General features: G+C 40.5%; 1 protein-coding gene across 3 annotated transcripts in view; it reads right to left on the bottom strand.

Annotated features, from left to right (window-relative positions):
• Nucleotides 1-10,397: 10,397 nt before the first annotated feature.
• The window catches only part of layna (layilin a), a 93,121-nt gene continuing 80,680 nt past the window's right edge, over nt 10,398-22,838 (bottom strand). For all 3 annotated transcript variants that reach the window (XM_039763953.1, XM_039763955.1, XM_039763952.1), the window contains one exon: nt 10,398-10,969. In XM_039763953.1, coding sequence (XP_039619887.1) covers nt 10,609-10,969 — 361 coding nt within the window. In that variant the 3' untranslated portion in view covers nt 10,398-10,608. The remainder of the gene's footprint in view (nt 10,970-22,838) is intronic.

Raw genomic sequence — 22,838 nt, 5'->3', positions numbered from 1 at the left:
AGTTCGCGTTGGGGGATGATCGTAGATGCTCTGCAGATAGGGCATGGTGGGACTGAACTGCATGTCTGATGTGGGGGTTGCCAACCAGGATCCCAAGCTGTTTCGTTATGCAGGGCAGTGGGGTCCTGGTAATCTTCTCAACAGTCTTTACCACTCTCTACAGGTGTTTGCGGTCCATAGCAGGAGTGTTGCCATACCACACGGTGATGCAGCTGGTCAAGATGCTCTCAACAATGCAGCTGTAAAAGCTGCTGAGGATCTTAGTTGACATACCAAACTTCCTCAGCCTCCTCAGAAAGTACAGCTGCAGTTGAGCCCTCTTGGCCAGTTGTGTGGTGTTAAGAGTCCAAGTGAGGTCCTCACTGATGTAGACGCCCAGGTTTTTAATACTGCTCACCCTTTCCACTTCAAGCCCTCGGATGAACAGTGGCCGGTGAGGTCTCCTCTCCTTCCTCATGTCCACTATCATCTCCTTTGTCTTGTCTGTGTTGAGGGTGAGGTTGTTGTCCTCACAGCATGACGCCAGACTTTCCACCTCCCTCCTGTAGGTCGCCTCATCCCCACCAGTGATGTGTCCAATTACTGCAGTGTCATCTGCGAACTTCAGGATGATGTTATCTTTGTGGGAGGCAACACAGTTATGGGTAAACAGGATGTAGAGGATGGGGCTGAGGACGCATCCCTGTGGGGTGCCTGTGTTTGTGATAATGGTGGCTGAAATCTTATTACCAATCCTGACAGACTGGAGCCTGGCAGGCAGAAAGTCTAGGAGCCAGTCACAGAGGGTGGGGTGCAGGCCAAGTGCAGACAGTTTATGGGGGATAAATGTGTTAAAGGCAGAGCTGTAGTCAACAAAGAGCAACCTGAGGTAGGAGTCTTTGTTCTCCAGATGGGAGAGGGAATAATGTAGTGTGGCTGCGATGGCATCTGTTGGGCCGGTAAGCATACTGCAGAGAGTCCAGAGTGTCCAGTATGCTGCTCTGAATGTGGGCCAGCACCACTCTCTCAAAACACTTCATGATGATTGGAGTGAGTGATACCGGCCTATAATCATTCAGGCAGGTGGGTGGGCTTTTTTAGTAAGGGGGATGATGATCGTAGTTTTTAAACTCCCAGCAGATATATTTGTTCTAAGTTGCATTTTATAGAGTTGATTTGATGTTTGGTTGGTTTCACCTACATAGGTAATGAAAAAGGTTAAAAGTTATTTCCATGCTAAAAACGAAAGAAGGTTAAAGAGACAAACTTTTTGGCTGTATGGCCTTCATCAGGTGTGCAACTGAAAAGAAAAGTGCAGGTGACATATAAATGGAAGGAACAAATCCAGGGCAGATGAAAGGAGAAAAGGTAAGAATAGGTGTGAAAAGGTGTCATTAGAAAAGATGAAGGGAGAAGATTACAATATTAGTCGGTCATTGAGACCTGGAGAAATATGTGATCCAAGGCTGAGAATAGGCTTGGTGTCTTATGCTTTTCTTTGAAATGTGGCTTAGAAGCCCTGTGAAAGAAAACAAAGACATCAGTGTGGCTAAGATCCAGGGATGTAATGTGTTCTACAATAGGCTTTTTTATAGTTTATGATCCTAACAGCTCAAATATACTCCCTGAAAAGGTCATCTAGCTGTCTCCTTATTTCATTTAAGTAGCTACCTGGACACTTCCTATAACAAATGCATTACAGATTTTAAGATAGCCTGAGGCCTGTTGTTTATTAAATTTATTAGAGGTAACTGTTGGTGACCTGAAACGAAGACTGGACTTCTTTGGTACTGTGTCTCTTTGGAGAATTCTTGGGTACTGCTGCTTTGACTTTCTGTGGAACGAGCGGTTTCTCACAGAGTCCCAAATGAGGCACATTACTTGAATTGTCAGTGTCAGTTATGGCACAGTGGCCATATGGCATGATTCCCAGAGGGTAATCTGGCTTGTGAGGACCTGAGCAGGTGGACCAGGCCAAGGGGACATCCATGTAACACCTGGCTGCGGCAGATAGATGGTCATTTCCAGATGGTGGGACTGGACTGCATGTCTGATATGGGGGTTGCCAACCAGGATCCCAAGCTGTTTCATTATGCAGTGGGTGCAGCAACGCACTGTAGCAGTGCATGCTCCCCAACCTGACCTGACTGACCTATTGGTGATATATTGGCAAATGACACAGTGAACCCTTTTACATCTCAAAGTGCCTGGTGGAAGACGTGGTGATCCTCTGTGAAGTGAGCTGCGGACAAGAAGTTTGCATGAATTAGGTGCTTGACTGAAGGAGATCAATGAAAGATTAGGAAAAAAGGATCCTGTGGAAGGATCAGTTTGTAAAGTCGGAAAATTTTGTTTGATGACCAGTGGGAGAGATAGTGTGGAATGGGAGGGCCAGTATGACTTGGATTTCTTTACTGGGATTCCTCTTAGAGTGGATGCTCATGATATTTAATCAAATAGAGGCAACAAAACCTTATACATAATTAACTAACATTTAATGTTACACTAATATTTCGCCATACATAAAACAGAAAAAAATCAATCAGACTTACAAAATCTTTAAAAAGAAAATAACAAAAAGATTAAATAAAAAAAAATCCTTAAGTTAGGAGTAGACAATGGCTGAACCATGACCAGGTGCAGCACGCAAACATGAATATACAGTGTATGCCATAATGTTTGGAACTAAGACACATTTCTCACGATTTATGTCTTTGCTCCACAGTTTAAAATTACAAGTCAAACAATTCAGACATGAGTGCATATTGATGTCTACGAAATTTTAAGCAGCAATTGCATGCAAGGGATATGCAACAAAGTACTAAATATGACTGCTTTAATATACCTACCATTGCTATTTCCAAACTTTATGGTGCCCTGAAATGGGGGTCCATGTAGAAAAAGTGTTGTAATTTCTATATGGCATGACCAAAATGTATGCAAATTCCATTTAATTAAAGTCTGCAATGTACACTTTAATCATGTCTGAGTTGTTTAATTTGTAATTTTAAACTGCAGCAGAGGGATAAATCAAGGGAAAATGTATCTTTGTCCCAAACATTATGGAGGACACTGTACGAACAGATTAGAATATAAAGACAGCCGACTTTTAATGATTAATGACAAAGTGAAATGTGTAGTATTTACTGATGGCTAATGTCTACCTCACATCCAGCCAAAAAAAAAAGAATACTGCTGTAGGTTTTATGCACAAAACCAGATGAAGCAATAGGTTGAACAGAAACAACAAGATGTGAACCTTCAGCTAACTTGTGTCATTTTGGAGCATGGTGTAAGGTGACTTCTCAACACACAGGACAGCAGGAAAGGCCCAACCTAGTTACTACATGGATACGTAAGTACAGCAGCAATCAGCCTTCTTCTATTTTTACAAATGGTTTTAATCTCTAACTTAAATGGGAAAGGAATACTGCTTTAAAAGGCCCACTATAATATCTGTTCCTGTGTTTATCAATGACTACCTCTTTCTGTGCTTTTTTCAGTGACTACAGATGTGTCATCTTGACATCTGTCATAATGAAGACATTTCAGTGACTCATAGATAGCTTCCTGTTTAGCAAGCATTTGCTTCTGTACCAGTTTGCCTACAGGGCAAACAGAAGAGTTGAGGATTCCATGTCCCTGGGTCAGTTGAAAATTCCATGTCACTGGATATTCATGACATTTCTCAAAATTTACTTATGACCTTACACATACATCTAGATCGTTTTATTGATTACAGAGTTGCCTTTAACGCAGTCATCTCTCAGAAGCTTTTGGCAAAATCATAGACATGGGAATCTGTCATTTATTTTGTTATTGGTTTTTGTTTTTGTTTCTTATAGGAAGCAGGTTTTATAGCAGAATGACAACTCCTCTAAGCCACTCACCATGTGTGCCTCTCGACAGGGTTGTGCCTTATCAGCATTCATTTGTTTGTTGCACAAAGAACAAATGCATTTAACAAGCAAATTCAGTAAAAAAAAATGATAAGTTTAGTAGGATGGCCAGATCCAGTCACTCTGACTGTTCTTTCAGATTTTCCAGGGGGAATGTTTGAGACCTTTGTAATGCCTGGGTGACAGATAGATAGATAGATAGATAGATAGATAGATAGATAGATAGATAGATAGATAGATAGATAGATAGAGTGCATCCAGAAAGTATTCACAGCGCATCTCTTTTTCCACATTTTGTTATGTTACAGCCTTATTCCAAAATGGATTAAATTCATTTTTTCCTCAGAATTCTACACACAACACCCCATAATGACAATGTGAAAAAAGTTTACTTGAGAAATTTGCAAATTTATTAAAAATAAAAAACTGAGAAATCCCATGTACATAAGTATTCACAGCCTTTGCTCAATACTTTGTCGATGCACCTTTGGCAGCAGTTACAGCCTCAAGTCTTTTTGAATTTGATGCCACAAACTTGGCACACCTATCCTTGGCCAGTTTCGCCAATTCCTCTTTGCAGCACCTCTCAAGCTCCATCAGGTTGGATGGGAAGCGTCGGTGCACAGCCATTTTAAGATCTCTCCAGAGATGTTCAATCGGATTCAAGTCTGGGCTTTGGGTGGGCCACTCAAGCACATTCACAGAGTTGTCCTGATGCCACTCCTTTGATATCTTGGCTGTGTGCTTAAGGTCGTTGTCCTGCTGAATGATGAACCGTTGCCCAAGTCTGAGGTCAAGAGCGCTCTGGAGCAGGTTTTCATCCAGGATGTCTCTGTACATTGCTGCAGTCATCTTTCCCTTTATCTGGACTAGTCTCCCAGTTCCTGCTGCTGAAGAACATCCTCACAGCATGATGCTGCCACCACCATGCTTCACTGTAGGGATGGTATTGGCCTGGTGATGAGCAGTGCCTGGTTTCCTCCAAACGTAATTCCTGGCATTCACACCAAAGAGTTCAATCTTTGTCTCATTAGACCAGAGAATTTTGTTTCTCATGGTCTGAGAGTCCTTCAGGTGCCTTTTGGCAAACTCCAGGCGGGCTGCCATGTGCCTTTTACTAAGGAGTAACTTCTTCTGGCCACTCTACCATGCAGGCCTGATTGCTGGATTGTCCTTCTGGAAGGTTCTCCTCTCCCCACAGAGGACCTCTAGAGCTCTGACAGAGTGACCATCGGGTTCTTGGTCACCTACCTGACTAAGGCCCTTCTCCCCCGATCGCACAGTTTAGATGGCCGGCCAGCTCTAGGAAGAGTCCTGGTGGTTTCGAACTTCTTCCACTTATGGATGATGGAGGCCACTGTGCTCATTGGGATCTTCAAAGCAGCAGAAATTTTTCTGTAACCTTCCCCAGATTTGTGCCTCGCGACAATCCTGTCTCGGAGGTCTACAGACAATTCCTTTGACTTCATGCTTGGTTTGTGCTCTGACATGAACTGTCAACTGTGGGACCTTAAATAGACAGGTGTGTGCCTTTCCAAATCATGTCCAATCAACTGAATTTACCACAGGTGGACTCCAATTAAGCTGCAGAAACATCTCAAGGATGATCAGGGGAAACAGGATGCACCTGATCTCAATTTTGAGCTTCATGGCAAAGGCTGTGAATACTTATGTACATGTGCCTTCTCAATTTTTTTATTTTTAATAAATTCGCAAAATCCTCAAGTAAACTTTTTCACGTTGTCATTATGGGCTGTTGTGTGTAGAATTCTGAAGAAAAAAATGAATTTAATCCATTTTGGAATAAGGCTGTAACATAACAAAATGTGAAAAAAAGTGATGCGCTGTGAATACTTTCTGGATGCACTGTAGATAGATAGATAGATAGATAGATAGATAGATAGATAGATAGATAGATAGATAGATAGATAGATAGATAGATAGATAGATATTTTTCAAAACATGGCAGGATCTAATCAGAAATATTTTAGAATAAGCTCTTAAATCAAAGAGGAAGCAATTATTTCTGTACTTCTTTTTCTTCTACATTCATCTATTAGGTATGTTTACAAGCCTTAAGTTTTACCCCGTTGGCCTTGCTGTCTTTCTCAGTGGTGGGGGTCGACTTGTTCTCAATCCTACTTTTTGTAAAAATTGATTGATTTGTACTGAATGATTGCAATAAAATTAATAAAATTAAAAAAAAAATGATAGATAGATAGATACTTTATTAATTCCCAAGGGGAAATTCACACACTCCAGCAGCAGCATACTGATTTAAACAATATTAATTAAAGGGCAATAAAAAAAGCAGTGCAAGTTAAAAAATGCAAGGTGGAGAGTGCGAGGCAGGTATAAAAGTCTATAATCTTGTATAATGTTAACGTTTAACCCGGGTGAAATTAAAGAGTCGCATAGTGTGGGGGAGGAACGATCTCCTCAGTCTGTCAGTGGAACAGGACAGTGACAGCAGTCTGTCGCTGAAGTTGCTCCTCTGCCTGGAGATGATCCTGTTCAGTGGATGCAGTGGATTCTCCATTATTGACAGGAGCCTGCTTTGTGCCCATTGCTCTGCCACAGATGTCAAACTGCCCAGATCCGTGCCTACAATAGAGTCTGCCTTCCTCACCAGTTTGTCCAGGCATGAGGTGTCCTTCTTCTTTATGCTGCCTCCCCAGCACACCACCGCGTAGAATAGGGCGCTCACCACAACCGTCTGATAGAACATCTGCAGCATCTTATTGCAGATGTTAAAGGATGCCAGCCTTCTAAGGAAGTATAGTCGGCTCTGTCCTCTCTTGTACAGAGCATTAGTGTTGGCACTCCAGTCCAATTTATCATCCATCTGCACTCCAAGGTATTTATTGGTCTGCACTCTCTGCACACAGTCACCTCTGATGATCATGGGGTCCATGAGGTGCCTGGGCCTCCTAAAATCCACCACCAGCACCTTGGTTTTGCTGGTGTTCAGTTGTAGGTTTGTTTGAGTCACACCATTTAGCAAAGTCCTTGATTAGGTTCCTATACTCCTCCTCCTGCCCACTCCTGATGCAGCCCACGATAGCAGTGTCGTCAGCAAACTTTTGCACGTGGCAGGACTCCGAGTTCTATTGGAAGTCCGATGTATATAGGCTGAACAGAACCAGAGAAAGTACAGTCCCCTGTGGCGCTCCTGTGCTGCTGACCACAATGTCAGACCTGCAGTTCCCGAGACACACATACTGAAGTCTGTCTGTAAGAGAGTCCATGATCCATGCCACCAGGTATGAATCTACTCCCATCTCTGTCAGCTTGTCCCTAAGGAGCAGAGGTTGAATGGTTTTGAAGGCACTAGAGATGTCCAGAAACATAATTCTTACAGCACCACTGCCTCTGTCCAAGTGGGAGAGGAATCGGTGTAGCATATAAATGATGGCATCCTCTGCTCCCACCTTCTCCTGGTATGCGAAAAGCAGAGGGTCGAGGGTGTGGCGGACCTGTGGCCTCAGGTGGTGAAGCAGCAGCCGCTCCATGGTCTTCATCACATGTGATGTAAGTGCGACAGGCCTGAAGTCATTCAGCTTCCCAGGATGTGATACCTTTGGGACTGGGGTGATACAAGATGTTTTCCAAAGCCTCAAGACTCTCCCCTGTTCCAGGCTCAGGTTGAAGATGCGCTGTGGAGGACTCCCCAGCTCAAACGCACAGGCCTTCAGCAGTCGTGGCGATACACCATCTGGACCCGCTGCTTTGCTGGCACGAAATCTCCTCAGCTCTCTGCTCACCTGGGCTGCTGTAATTGTGGGTGGGGGGAAACTCTCTTCTATGATGGTATTAGCAGAAGGATGGGTGGAGGGTGCAGTACTCTGAGGTGAGAGTGAGAGTGGGTTAGGGTGGTCAAACCTGTTAAAGACATTGTCTTGAACACACTTGTGATTTTCTATTATCACATCTGCCTGTTGGTTAGAATTCTGTCTTGATTTTGAAGCTTCCTGTAGTAAGTCTCCACCCTACTGGCTTTTTACAGAAGCACTTCAAATAAATAAACATATAAATAAATATTTAGACACACGCTATGGTCTGAACACACATGAATGACTGAAAATGAAGAAAATTTTAAAAGAATGAAAACTTCTAACTTGGTAATCCCTGCCACAGTGAGGCATGGTGCAAGTGTATTTATCTATCCATTGCTGCTGGTATAAAGGAACCCCAGTACCGTTTCTTGACACACTTCTTCTAAATAACTAGTTGACTGAAAGTCCTCAGTATTATTGTATCAGAGAGAGATGCACAGTATTGTTTATAATGGCATTTATAATGGTTATGTTTTAATTCTCTCCTTGGTTACTTACTCCAGGGGGTCCAGAGTGCATCCCATAACTGAGCCTTGTCCTTTTAATTAGCTTGTTGATTCGGTGAGCCTCTCTTGAAGTGATGACATCAGCCCAGCACACCACAGCATAGAAAATGCACAGAGTTATAGAAGATGTGAAGGATGTCACTACTCACATTAAAGGAATGCAGCCTTGTAAGAAAAGCTGCTGCTCCCTTTCTTATATAGTTCTTCTGTGTTTTGAGTCCAATCCAACCTTTGATTGATGTGGACCCCCAAGTATCTGTAGAAGTGCACTAACTCTGCATCCACTCCCTGACTAGTCACAGAACATAGACACTTTTCGGTGTGGTGAAAGTCAATAACCAGTTCCGTGGTTTTGCTGAAGTTAAGATGCAGACAATTCTCTTTGTACCAAGCAACAAACTTCTCCACCCTTATCAATACACCCCATAAATGTAAAATTACATGAGAATTTCTGCAAGTGATATGACCTTGTGTTATATTTAAAGTCTGAGGTATACAGAGTGAGGAGGAAAGGAGACAATTCCTTGTGGTGTTCCAGTATTGGTCACATTCATATCAGAAACACAGTCCTTGAGTCTCTTATACTGTAGCCTGCCAGAGAAACAGTCCATTATCCAGGACTCCATAGGCTTATCCACATGCATATCTCTGAGCTTACCCCTTAACAGAGATGGCTGGGTTGAAGGCACTGGAAAGATCAAAAAACATAATCCACACAGTGCTGCCAGCTTTGTCCAGGTGAGAATAAACCTTGTGGAGCAGAGAGATAACTGTATCCTCCACTCTAATCTTTGTACAATAGGCAAAATCTAGTGGGACCAGGTGGTCTACCACAACAGTTGAACAGGTGCCTACCTGAAAATGAAACAATGTAGGATGTTTTCTCTAGCAGTGGCACTTTCTGAAACCTTAGGGACAGACTGAACAGGTGGCAAAGGACACCACAACGTTGGTCAGCACAGGCCTTAAGAACACAAGGACATCTGACACTGTAGCTTCTCCTGTGTGTAGCTTCTTCAGTTGTCTTCTTACTTGGTCTTCAGTTATGGACAGCCCATAATGATAGTCACAGGTGGCTAGTCACTAACCATTCCAGCTAGATGGCAGGAGTTGTTGATATAATAGGGATGGGAAGTCAGGTCATTGCAAGAAGGTGACAGTGTGAGGGAATATTTATTAAAAAATGGTTCAGGGGATTTATATTCCTTTCTAGACCCTGAGCCCTGGGTTGCTTGAGTCCAATAATTATCGCCAGTCTTTTCCAGACATCTTTCATGTTATTCTGTATGAATTTGTTTTCTAACTTACCTTTGTAAGCTTCCTTTCCTTCACTTAGCTTTTTCTTTAGTGCTCAGCGTGTGTCCTTCAGAGCCTCCTTTTAACAAAATATGACTGCTGTCTTCTTCTCATGTTGGAGACTCTTTGGCTCATTAGTAATCCAGGGTTTGTTGTTTGCAAAACAATTCACTGTCTTTGAGGGTGCCACAGTGTTGTCATAAAAGTTAATATGGTGTGCAATGTAGTGACTAAGTCCCTTAATATTATCCCCATGTGACTCTCCCATTATTTCCCAATCTGTCCTTTGGAAGAGATAATGTATTGTCAAAAATTAATTTAAAGCATGTACTCCGCTATCTTCATATACAGCTGAAATGATGGGACTTTCTGAGGTGATATATTGTACCTGAGCAAATTAAGACTGGCAGTTACAAAGGGGATACAGAACGTCTCAATTCTGTTTTGATTTTCTCATTTTGGTTAACCTGTTGAAAGTTTATATTTTTAAAATCCTATCTAAACTTATTTTTAATTCAAAATGTGAGACAACACAATGGGGAATTAATTTGGGCCCGAATACTTTCTCAAGTATTCATTCTTCAACATTCTTTAGTTAACCCCTCTTAAGAGAAATAATTAGGAAAGTGACCTAAAATGAATAAAACTGAGCTTTCATTTAAGCTTGTGCAAGTACAAATTTTACAGTACTCTACACATGAAAATAAGGATGCTATAAACCTATAAATTAAAAAGAAAAATCATTTTCACTAAATGCTCCCATCATATTCTTTATAATTTACTTTTATATAATGCTCATCTTGGTAGTTGTAAAAATAATAAATGTGATACACTGTGCATTGAAAAAAAAACAAAAAAAAAACAGAACCAATAGGCATGTCCTTGATTAAAAATATTTATTTTTGCTTAATAGCATTTGTGTGGGTAGGAAACATATTAAGCAAGAGATTGTCTTGTTTGCCATTCCATTATATTTATTTATTATGGTGAATTATAAAGCATAATATGGAAATTCGCATGTAGTTCATTTGCGCAGTTTACTCTAAACAAATGGGAAACAAAGTTTTATTTTGTTTTAACCAATGGATTTAATCAATAGCAATAAATTTCATTCTCCACCCAACCAGAGTCATTGCCTCCACCACCCCTGGTGTGGTATCCTTCATATATTTCATTTGTCACAAAACCACTCTCAGTGCTTGCTAAAGTCACAAAGCCACTTTCTGAATGGCTGCCCCCCATGTTGTCATAATCTCCAGAGAGATTATCTGGAGGGGCGTCAATGGAGGAAGCTCGAAATGAAGCATTTTTGATATCCGGTCTTGCACTGGCCAGGTCAGCATCATGCTGCTGTCTGATCACATTATAAACATCCAGGCTTGGACTGTTACATCTGTTTGGTGCCATCCACAAGTTTGGTTCCTTGGTGGTCATTACAATTCTGTCTTTGCTCCTGTAAAGAAAGCAGAGTTGTACTCATGATGCTCCACTGTAGACTGGATTTTATGTTAGTAACTATGTGGTGCTTCATCCACACTTGCTACATTTCTACAAGCTGTAGTAATTGGTGACCAGAAACTACAAAGGAAACACCAGCTGGAAAATGAAATGTACAACAGCTTTCAAAATCCATAAACTTTCACAGTTAAAAAAAAAAATCCTCATATAGTAGAATCCACTGGTATTCATGGAAAAACAAATTTTAGGACTAAGGTACTGTATAGTTAAGGAGGGAAAGTAGTGTGGTAGCTGATCTAGAGTCCATGGTAGACGTACCAACCTGGTCACTGTGTGAGGTTTGCACATTCTCCTCATATCTACATGGACTTTGTCTGGGTCCTCTTACTTCTTTCCGTTTCAAAAGGACACAGATGTTAAATTAACAGGTGATAGTCTATTAGCTTGAAATATATGAGTAGGTGAGCCCTGCAATAGACTGATGTCTTGCTTGGGACTGGCTCTTGCCTTTTGCTCAATTCTTCTGGGCTCCATCCAGTCTGTAATGGCGCCATGTTTTAAAAAATAAGTTTGAGAAATGAATGAATGGATACATTATTGGATAAAAAGTCAGGGGAATATGTGTGTTACTCTGTCAGAAGTTTCCATTTCATTTCAAAAGTCTGATGGGACAAGTGATCTTTTTTTATATATGAGGGAAAGCAATCTGCTTGCTGAGATACAATGCACACTGCTTTTGCTTGATTTTTACATTTAGGAGGATTTGCCCTTCAAGACTGAAGAAAGAAAACAGACATGCTTGTTAATGTTCCATCAGTTCGCTGCCCGTCAAGGGCATGTTTATATGTTGTGTGTCTTGCAGAATGTTAGGTTAGGTTTTTCTAGCTGACAATGTAGAAAACTTCACCTGCCAAACTAGTTTAGCTCATTTACAGTTGGTCAGGAAAATACGCGAATTGGAGGACAGCTTTAGGAATGTGATGGCAATTAGGCAAACTGAAAATTGGATTGACTCGGTTTGTTTAGACACATTGATGTGGAAACTGACACTTTTAGCAAATGTTTTACATATTTATTAAATTCAGTAGGATTTTGTCAGATTGTCAAAGGTCCAACTCATAATCATAACCACACATTAGATTTAATTATAACTTACAAAGTTGAAATTCTAAATTTAAATATTACTCCATTAAGTGAAGTTATTTCCGATCATTACATAATTACATTTGATTTGGTTCTTCCATTACCAATACTGTACACTCACAGATTAAAACAAACAGTGCAACATTTAGACTGTAATTCTACTTCAATATTTATATATACTTTGAGTAAGTCAAAACATGGAAAAAAATTTAGATCGGCTAACATCACGTTATAATATGACCCTGAGAGATGCTCTGGACACAGTGGCTCCCCTTAAAACAAAAGTGATTAAAGCACATAGAAACTCTCCCTGGTTTAATGAAAACAATTAAGCTCTTAAATTAGAGTGTTGAAAACTGGAGCAGAGATTGAGAACAACAAAGCTGCATATCTTTCAAATTGCATGGACAGAGAGTGTTAAAAAATATAAAAAAGCTCTCTTTAAAGCTCACTCAGATTACTATTGTAAAATAATAGACAGAAATAATAAAAATCTTCAAGTACTGTTTAGAACAGTGGCTAAATTAACAAAGGGAAATTCAGATCTACAGTGCAAAATACCAACAGATATTAGCAGTACAGACTTTATGAACTTCTTTAACGAGAAAATTAAAAATATAAGATGCCAGATCTCAGCATCACAGTGCAAACCACATACTAGCTTGGCAGACCTTGTTGCAATCAACACTTTAGAAATTTTAATCCTGTAACTGAGCAGGAAGTCTTGATTTGAATTTATAAAATGAAACCTACTTCCTTAGATTGGGTGCCAACAAAGCTAGTAAAAAGTGCAATGGATGTTCTACAGTGCCTGTTCTTAATATTATTAATAGTTCATTATTGCATGGCATAGTACCTAATGGACTAAAAGTGTCAGTCATCAAACTATTACTAAAAAAGTCAGACTTAGACCCACACATACTTAATAATTATAGACCCATTTCAAATTTACCCTTTCTCTCTAAAATACTTAAAAAAAGTAGTTGCCAATCAGCTTCAGTCACACCTTACGCATTACAATTTACTTGAGAAATTCCAGCCTGGTTTCTGCACTGGTCATAGTATAGAAATTGCACTAACATGTGTTGTAAACGATATAATGACATCCTCTGATGAAGGAAACTCCACTGTTATTATGTTGTTAGACTTAAGCACAGCGTTTGACACCATTGACCATTCTATTTTACTGCACAGGCTGGAAATTGATGTTGGGCTAACAGGCACCGTCCTTGCCTGGTTTAGTTCTTATTTATCAAATCGATTCCAATATATACAGAAATATGCTGACAGTACTCCATCATTATACACAGAAGTGAGATAAGGTGTCCCGCAGGGCTCAGTACTGGGACCTTTACTGTTTTCACTTTACATGGTTCCACTGGGATCTATCATTAGAAAACATCATGTTAATTTTCAGATGACACCCAGTTATACCTTTCTTTTGGACCAAAGTTTTTCCAATGTTGTCTTTAATTAGTTGTCTTAGTGAATTAAAGGAGTGGATGGATGAGAACTACTCGTCTTTATACACTAATAAAACAGAGATGTTAAGTATTGGAGGGAATAACGCTGATTGCAACAGTATTTTGTCATCATTTAACTGAGTTGGAATCACCATTAATTTCACTGAATCAGCCCACAATCTAGGACTTATTTTTGACTCTAGCATGTCATTTAAAGCGCACATTACAAAGTTGTCTAAATCATGTTTCTTCCATCCTAAAAATGTTGGGAAATTAAGGAGTTTTCTAAATAAGCAGGATTCTAAGAAATTAATTCATGCATTTATTTCTAGTAGGATTGACTACTGCAATGCGGTGTTCACTGGGTGTTCAAACTGTTCTTTATACGGCTTCCAGTTAACCTTAAATGCTGCTGCAAGAATTAATACAAGAACAAGAAAATACAAACACATAACTCCAGTTCTTAAATCCTTACACTGGCACCCAGTTAAGTTTAGGGCAGATTTCAAAATCCTCCTTTTAATATATAAAAGCCTTAACTGGCCAAGGTCCGGACTACATGTCTGAACTTATCATGACTTACAAACCAGAATGTATAGTACATTAAGAACAGTGGGAGGTCAAGTTTTTAGTTACAGGGCGCCTAAACTGTGAAATGGTCTACCTGCTACTATAAGAGATGCCCCTTCAGTTTTAGCTTTCAAATTCCGGCTGAAGACTCACTACTCACTACAGTTTAGCATAACTGGACTAGAGCTACTGATTAGCTGTACAGACTGCATCTCTGTTGTTAGTTATTAGTGCTAAAACATAACTAATATGATAGTTATAATTTGTTACTAACCCTCACCTATTCTGTTTCTCTTCTTGGTACTTAAATGTGGCACTTGGTGGCACTGCCCACCTGCCAAGTTGCTTTGCCTGCCTAAGGTAAAGTCATCTTTGATGGAGGATCGCAGGAATCATCGGGTAGAGGGGTTCTTTCATCAGATTAGCTGGCCCAGCACTGACTCAGCTGTGGAATAGCCAATAGGGGGAGGCAGCTTGATGTTCAAGGCCTCCAGGACTCTGAACAAATCCAAATTGTATTATGTGATATCATCTACTGTTAAATTCTGCTCTGTACTTGTAATATTTATATTGCATTATTGCATTGTATTGAGGATTACTTGTGTTCTCTTCTGTGTATTGTATTGTATTTACCCCCCTTTTTTGACACCCACTGCATGCCCAACCTACCTCTCTTTGAACTGCCTTTCCCAAGGTTTCTTCCATTGTTTTCCCTACAAGGGTTTTTTTTGGGAGTTTTTCCTTGTCTTCTAAGAGAGTCAAGGCTGGGGTCTGTCAAGAGGCAGGGCCTGTTAAAGCCCACTGTGTGATTTTAGGTTATATAAAAATAAACTGTATTGTATTGTATTTTTATCTTTTATTATTTTTGTAATTTTTGTTTTTTACCCCCACTCACTTGGTTGTCCTGTGTGTGTTGTGTGTTTTTGGTGATTTCACCCTGATCCCTTTCCCAATAATTACTTGTTTAGAGCTCTCAAGTGTTCAATCGAGTATTATCTAAAGCACCTGCTGTTATAGCCAGAGTGCTGTGGCATTTGCTTTTTAGTAATTGTTTCTTTTGCTCCATTTTGTGCTTCATTCATTTTTGTCTGGTTAGTTGTTTTTATTGATTTTGGATTCTCTGACTACTGCTTGTTGCTCCTGTACTTAGGATATTGTATCTTTTCTTTTTAAATGTTTTGGTATTTGTTTCAAATAATCTGAATTTAGTGTTTTTTGGGGTAATTCATAAATGCCAATTTACTTAAATGACAGCAGACATGCTTGAAGAATTCATTCAGATAAAATGAATATCTTAAAAAAGGTGGTGGGTCCCCATAAATATTTAAACAGGTAGGGGGTTCCTTATGCAATGTCCAAGTGGTAGGGACGTGTCCTTTGTATTCCCCGTACATCCATCTTCTAAATCTATGTATCCAATATTGTGTATATGGCAGAAGCCAACCCCAAACATGGTGCTAAGTGCAACACAAAATATATCATGGACGTGCCCATTTTTTACAGTCATCAGCATGCTCAAAAAACATATTTAAACTTTGGAAGGAAACTGGAGTAGCAAAATTTCCCATCCATTTTCTAAACCTTCCTTTCCAGTACAGGGTCACCAGGTTCCAGAACCAATCCCAGAAACAGTGGATTGGACACCAGTCCTTTGCAACACAGAGGAAGTGGCGCAGGGCTATGGGATGAAACCTTGTACTGTGGTAGAGAGCCTGTTTTTGTATTCTTGTATGAGTAGTATGGATTACATTTGCGCTCTGAGTCATTCTCTTTATATACAAGTTTTTATTTAATTTTCAGGTACAAACAAAAAACGATTTTTATATGGTTCCTATGCATAGTGAAAATCATTCCAAGGTACTTTATAAGAAAAGAAATTCAGGGCAAATCTTTACACATTCTATAATTTACAATTAGAATACAGGTGTGTGTAGAGATAATGGTGGCAAAGACAGCAAATCAATTGTAAGACTGAACCAGCATCTTTATGTATTATGGCCTGATTTTCTGAGAAACTAGGCAATAGTGCCTGTCAATAACAATGTTATACAGGTATTTGCTCAAGAAAGTTGTCTACATACATAGTTATCACATGTGGGGCATTTTGCTTATTACTACAGAGAGACTCTTCGAGTTCATACAAATTCTGTCATACTCATGGAGTGGAAACTGCCCAGTGTTTTTGGTATATTAATTCACTGGTGTCTAACAGTTCCAGAGGACTGGATTTGAATCCTGAGTGGAGTCTGCACATTCTCCACTTGTGTGCTTCATTTTTTTTTAACTCCAAATTATTCCAACTTCATCATATATCTCAAAGATTTGCAGCACAGCTTTATTGGTAACTTTCAATTGGCCCTGTACGAATGAGTGTACCCTGCAATAGTCCGCTGTCCAGGGCTGACCCCCTGTGACTGTGGAGTTGGATTAGGCAGGTTCAGTAAATCAGTGGATAAACAGTTGTGTATCTTCAACTTGTAGTAATTTCAATTTATTATAAACAATTTAACACATACAAAAAAACTAATGTGTAGAGATACGTTTTGGTTTGTGTTAATCTCTTTATTACGCACGCTGGCACAAAGTTTTGAAAAAGGTGTTTAATTTTATCTCAGTGACATACAGTACTTGTTATAAGCCAAGGGTTGACATTGTTTAAGATAAGCAGGCAGTTAGGAGAGGTTGTGAAACTAAATAGAATGAGGACAGTATGGATCTTCCAATTGAAATAGTCCTAGGTGACGAGATTGAACTGAATGCATATCTTGGACAAGAATTGGCATCTCAGGCAATTTAAATTTGCCTGAAAATAACAGTGTAAATGATTCATCATACAAATGCCTTAATTCAACAAATACCTCCTAAAATCCACCACCAGCAAAACCAAGGAGCTGTTGGTGGATTTTAGGAGGCTCAGGCCCCTCATAGACCCCATGATCATCAGAGGTGAGTGTGTGCAGAGGGTGCAGACCTATAAATACCTGGGAGTGCATGTGGATGATAAATTGGACTGGACTGCCAACACTGATGCTCTGTGCAAGAGAGGACAGAGCCAACTATACTTCCTTAGAAGGTTGGCGTCCTTCAACATCTTCAATAAGATGCTGCAGATGTTCTATCAGACGGTTGTGGTGAGCGTCCTCTTCTATGCGGTGGTGTGCTGGGGAGGCAGCATAAAGGAGAGGAATGCCTCACGCCTGGACAAACTGGTGAGGAAGGTAGGCTCTATTGTAGGCACGGAGCTGGACAGTTTATCATCTGTGGCGGAGCGACAGGCGCTGAGCAGGCTCCTGTCAATCATGGAGAATCCACTGCATCCACTGAACAGTATCATCTCCAGACAGAGGAGCAGCTTCAGCGACAGACTGCTGTCACTGTCCTACTCCAGTGACTGAGGAGATCATTCCTCCCCCACACTATGCGACTCTTCATTTCCACCTGTGGGGTAAACATTAACATTATACAACATTATAGACTTTTATACCTGCCTCTCACTCTCCACCTTGTATTTTTTAACTTGCACTGCCTTTTTTTATTGCTCTTTAATGAATATTGTTTTTAATCAGTATTCTGCTGCTAGACTATCTATCTATCTATCCATCCATCCATCCATCCATCCATCCATCCATGGCCCGCCAGACTGGCCTGGGTCTCATTGACTTCAAACTAGCCTGTCAGACTGGCCTGTACCAATACAGAATCACAGGGTGCTAGGAGCTTGTCCTGGCATCATCAGAAACTAACCATGGATGAGGTCCCCATTCTACAGGTTGGGCACACATATACACATACCTGCTTCTAGCCAGGCTTACCTCTACTATTCATGTGAAAACTATGGCTGTTTGAAAAAAGAGAGTTTGACTGAGGAAAGCCCAGATAGAATCTGTTAATTATGAGATGGCCCTTAAGATGTGTTACAATTATTAATACAGAAGATCAACATGGTAGACTTTAAAAGGAAAAAGGCAGTTTCTTGTGTCTTAGCTTGCTACAATAGATCTTTAAATTTCTAACTTTTAAATAGTAATCAAGTTCCAAATTAAGCTTATTATTAGTAAGAGGAAATGACACAACCAGTCATTATCATGCTATTTATAAAACCATGAGAAGCAAGAAAGAACATTACAAATGCCATTATTTAAAGAAAAGAAAAAGCATTCCATGTGAGTTCACGTTTAGCATTGTCAGATTCTGAGAATGAACCATTAATGAAGAAGTATATTAGAGAATCATGTAAACATGCATTTATAAACACAATTCAAGAACCAATCTGTGTGGGATTGCAGTCCATTGCAGGGCAGACACACATTCAGTTACACATAAAGGGTCACTTTGGACTTCCCAGACAACCTAACATGCCCATCTTTGGCTTGCAGCATAATGGCATTATGATTAGCACTGCAAGACTTTGTTCAGATCCCAGCTCAGTCTCCGTTAATGATATGTCACGTCACTTGTGCCCACTCACTATAAATTATAAGTTTCTGTATATTTTGTGCCCTTCTTCAAACCTCTACATGGCTTTGAAACTGTCCCTTGGCAAAAACTGCCGCTTAGATACTCGATTAGCTTAAGCCAATCCAATAGGAGGATATTTTGCAAATATAAATCAATCTGGATAAGATGGTTAGAGAAAGAATGGATACAAATCCATCACAAATGAGTTGCCAAAGGTCTGTTAATTTTCTGTGTGTATCTACTTTGTGAATTGAGCCCAGTGCCCTTACAGTAGATCTCTTCGTACCCAGTCTACCCTTCACATGGATGTTGTCATTTAAATGAGCACAAAGGACTCATATCAGAAACAGATGACAGTTGGTAATTGTCTGACTTTGGATGCAATGGTATGTAACTGGGAAAGTTATGAACCTTGGTTTTTGATCCCGTAAATCAGTTTCTGTTATTTTATATTTATTGGGTTTTTCTTTATAGCGGCCGATGGGGTCGCTGGAAAGGGGTGTGTGGCGCTCCCCGATATCTATGCAAAAGGACGAAGGTCCAAGTCTTTAGAGTCCTGGTGTTTCCTGTCTTGCTATATGGTTGTGAGACATGGACGCTATCCAGTGACCTGAGACGAAGACTGGACTCCTTTGGTACTGTGTCTCTCCGGAAAATCCTTGGGAACCGTTGGTTTGACTTTGTGTTGAATGAGCGGTTGCTCATGGAGTCCCAAATGAGGCACATTATCTGCATTGTGAGGGAGCGTCAGTTACGGCACTACAGCCATGTGGCACGTTTCCCCGAGGGTGATCCAGTTCATAAGGTCCTCATTGTTGGGGACCCGAGTGGCTGGACCAGGCAAAGGGGTCGCCCACGTAACACCTGGCTGCAGCAGTTAGAGGGTAATTTCCGGAGTGAGACTGGACCACATGTCTGCCTGGGAGGTTGCAAACCGGGATCCCGAGTTGTTTCGTACATGTAGTGGGGTGGCAACACACTGTACCAGTGCATGCTCCCCAACTTGACTTGACTTGACTTTATATTAATATCTTGTAATCATTATTTTTGTAATGCCACTACAGTGCCATTTTGTACTATATTTTGGGTCATAGTTGCCACCATTTTGAATTATCCTATGTTACTACAGGTTGGTTGTTGTTGATAATGGCATCCATTTACTACGACGTGAACGCCATTTGACAAGTAAAGTTATTGCTGGTTTCCTATTTAAGATAGCATTGTGGTAGTGTCTTTGTCTAAGTTTTTGGATATTTAGAAGAAATCTGTATGGCGTGAGTAGTTATTTTTCTGGAAGATATTTAGGAATAAATATTTCTGGCTGGTTTTCTCAACCTTGATTTCTGGTTATTGATTTGGTTTTGGTACTTTCAGTTTTAGTTTTGATTTTCGGGCCTTGACCCCTTGTACTTTAATTATAATTTGTTTTTCACTCCATTTTCTTGTTCTTAGCTGCAATTCTGTCTGCCCAGATTGATTTTCTTCCTGGCAGTACAAGCAACAGGAAACCATAGAGACATAGTCAACTAAGCATAGTACATCAGACTGTCAGGAAAAGAAGGGAAGGGAACAGCCAAAATTCAAATTTAAAAAATGAGGGAAGGGGTGAAAATGTTGAGTGAGAAATTGCCATGACCTGCATATTTTTACCAAAAATTTGTATATTTCTGCTCCTTCCTTTTGTTCCATTTTTAATTCTTTTTTTAATGTGCTTATTTATTTTTATTGTTATGAAGGTAATGTTATCAGTCTGCTCTTTTGTAGTCGTTTCTTTATCACCATTTTCTCTCGATCTTGCATTGCAATGACCATGCTGTTTGATTTCTCTATGCCTGTTGCCGATGTCACAGACGGCTGGGATGCCTCTTCACTATATGGACCAGGAGAGCAAGCCTGGTCAGAACAGTACCTCCCCCGGGACACTAGATGGCAGCCCCCTGCGTGGCAGTGGTACCTCGAATTCCTGCAAGGCTCTTTGGGAGATGGAGTTCTCTACAACCCTGTTGGGATCCGGGGGTGTCGCCAGGGGATGCTGTAGTTGTTCCTAAGCCCGTGTGGGTGGTTCTTCTGCCACACCTGAAAATGCAGCCAGAAATAGGTCATCAAACACCTGGAGGACTTCCAGCTAGGCTACAAAAGAAGCCAGCAGCCAGCACTCCGGGAGTCCAGAGTTGGGAGGAGAGGGACTAAGTTTGCCGGAAAGAGAAGTATTGGGATTGTGATTGACAGTGCTTATTGGACTGTGTTGTGGGCTCGTGGGGTTGGAGATAACGTTCCACATGAGCGAAGAAAAATAAAAGCACTTTGTTTTTAGTAGGGTGCCTCCTGTGTCTGTCTGTGTCAGGCTGAGTGCTGGTATAGCGCCTCTTATTTTCACACTGGTCATGATGTAACATGGTAGTCAATTAACACATTATGTCACAAATGACTTGCTTTGTTAAAAAAGACAAAAACATATACATACATACACACAGGTATATATATGTGTATATATATGTATGTGTCTATATGTGTGTGTATAGCTTTGGTCACTGAGTGCAAGGGAAAAAAAATAAAATGTAGTCTATAAGTTATTAAACAGTAAAACATTAACCTTTGAAGAAGTAAAGATACATTGCGCACCACTGGAGTGGTTTCGGGTAAGCTACATTTTAAAGCTGGTATAACATAACAGGTAAGTAGTACTAACAGCAGCTAAAATGTATATGGATCATCTCTCGGTAGTAGATCCCTTTTGAAAGGCGCTACACAACGGCTGTGGTATAGAAATTACATTTTCTATGTGAACGTCCAAATTTCTGCCTCTGGTAATGTGCCTTACCGGCATTACCAGCAATTAAAGAAAATAATTTTTGTGTCCTCTGCAGTGTTAAGAGAGAAAGGCTTTGGTTTGGGATAAAAGGAAAAAAGGTGTAAAGAAAGGAAACTTGCCTTTTTCTTTTATATAGTGTAGAGAGAGGTCTTCGCTGACGATATGAGCGTTGCGGGGGGTCTCGTGTAGACTGGAGAGATGGCCCTACTATTAACTGGCCAGGATGGCACTGTCGGTCCTCCACTCCTGTGCGTGTCTTCATAATCCAACCTGATGACCTCATAATCGTATACGTGTAAAAGAAAGTGCGAAGCACCTTAATATTAGTTTGCTGTGGTCTAGAAATGGGATCCCGTGTTTACAGTTGTCTGGGCTATAGCTCATGGGAAGGAGGAAAAAAATGAAAAGTGTTTACTTTCACTTAAGGCAGAAGTGCAGTCAGCATCTCAAAGGCTGGCACAGCTACGCACGCCGGCTGCCCGACTTTTGTAGTATTTTTGCAGTGCAGGAAACTCCACTTTTTGCAGACACATTCACGTGATCAAAAGTCTCCGCGCTCTTTAGAGGTCTTGCTTTTCTCTGCATACTGCGTTCGTAGTCAGTTCACGTGAGCTGCTTTTAGTACATGCCTCGAAGCTTCTGAGCTGTGCGATATCCACGGCTTTATTTAATGTTAGCTAAGACCTTGCATTTAAAAGTTTCTCGCTACAACAATTTTAACTCCTTTACAAAGTGATCCAAAGTCTCGTTTATACCTCGTGTCTTCTCATTAAACTTGTATTCTGCATTTTTCTTCAGCGCTCTTTAGGAGCTCTTCCTTCTTTTCTACGTACTGCGGTCACAGTCAGTTCACGTGATTACGTGGGAGGCGTGATGATGTCACACGCAGCTCCGCCCCCCATGGCCATCGAGCTAACGTCCATTACAGTATATGGAGAAAAATAGGTTCCAGTTATGACCATTACGCGTAGAATTTCGAAATGAAACCTGCCCAACTTTTGTAAGTAAGCTGTAAGGAATGAGCCTGCCAAATTTCAGCCTTCTACCTACACAGGAAGTTGGAGAATTAGTGATGAGTGAGTCAGTCAGTGAATGAGTCAGTGAGTGAGTCAGTGAGTGAGTGAGGGCTTTGCCTTTTATTAGTATAGATTCATGACAAACAACCTGTGTCCGCAGTATCTGAAAATAAAGAAAGGCAAAGTCTCAATAATGTTGATCTGCACAGCTACGTAAATCATTTGATGGTGTTCTTAGAATAAAGAAAATAAATCGTTTTGGAAATGTTTGCTGTGGCAGAATGAGGGCACCAACAAGCCATGGAATAAAATTCCAGTTTAAATTAACAACAAGAATTGGCTTCTAATTAAGAAAATAGTTGGAGTTTGAGGCCTGACTCATGTGTCATTCACATGCACATG

Source organism: Polypterus senegalus, chromosome 9, assembly GCF_016835505.1.
Source record: "Polypterus senegalus isolate Bchr_013 chromosome 9, ASM1683550v1, whole genome shotgun sequence".
Lineage (NCBI taxonomy): Eukaryota > Metazoa > Chordata > Cladistia > Polypteriformes > Polypteridae > Polypterus > Polypterus senegalus.
Note: the sequence above shows the minus strand (reverse complement) of the source record. Positions and strands in the feature narration are given on the sequence as shown.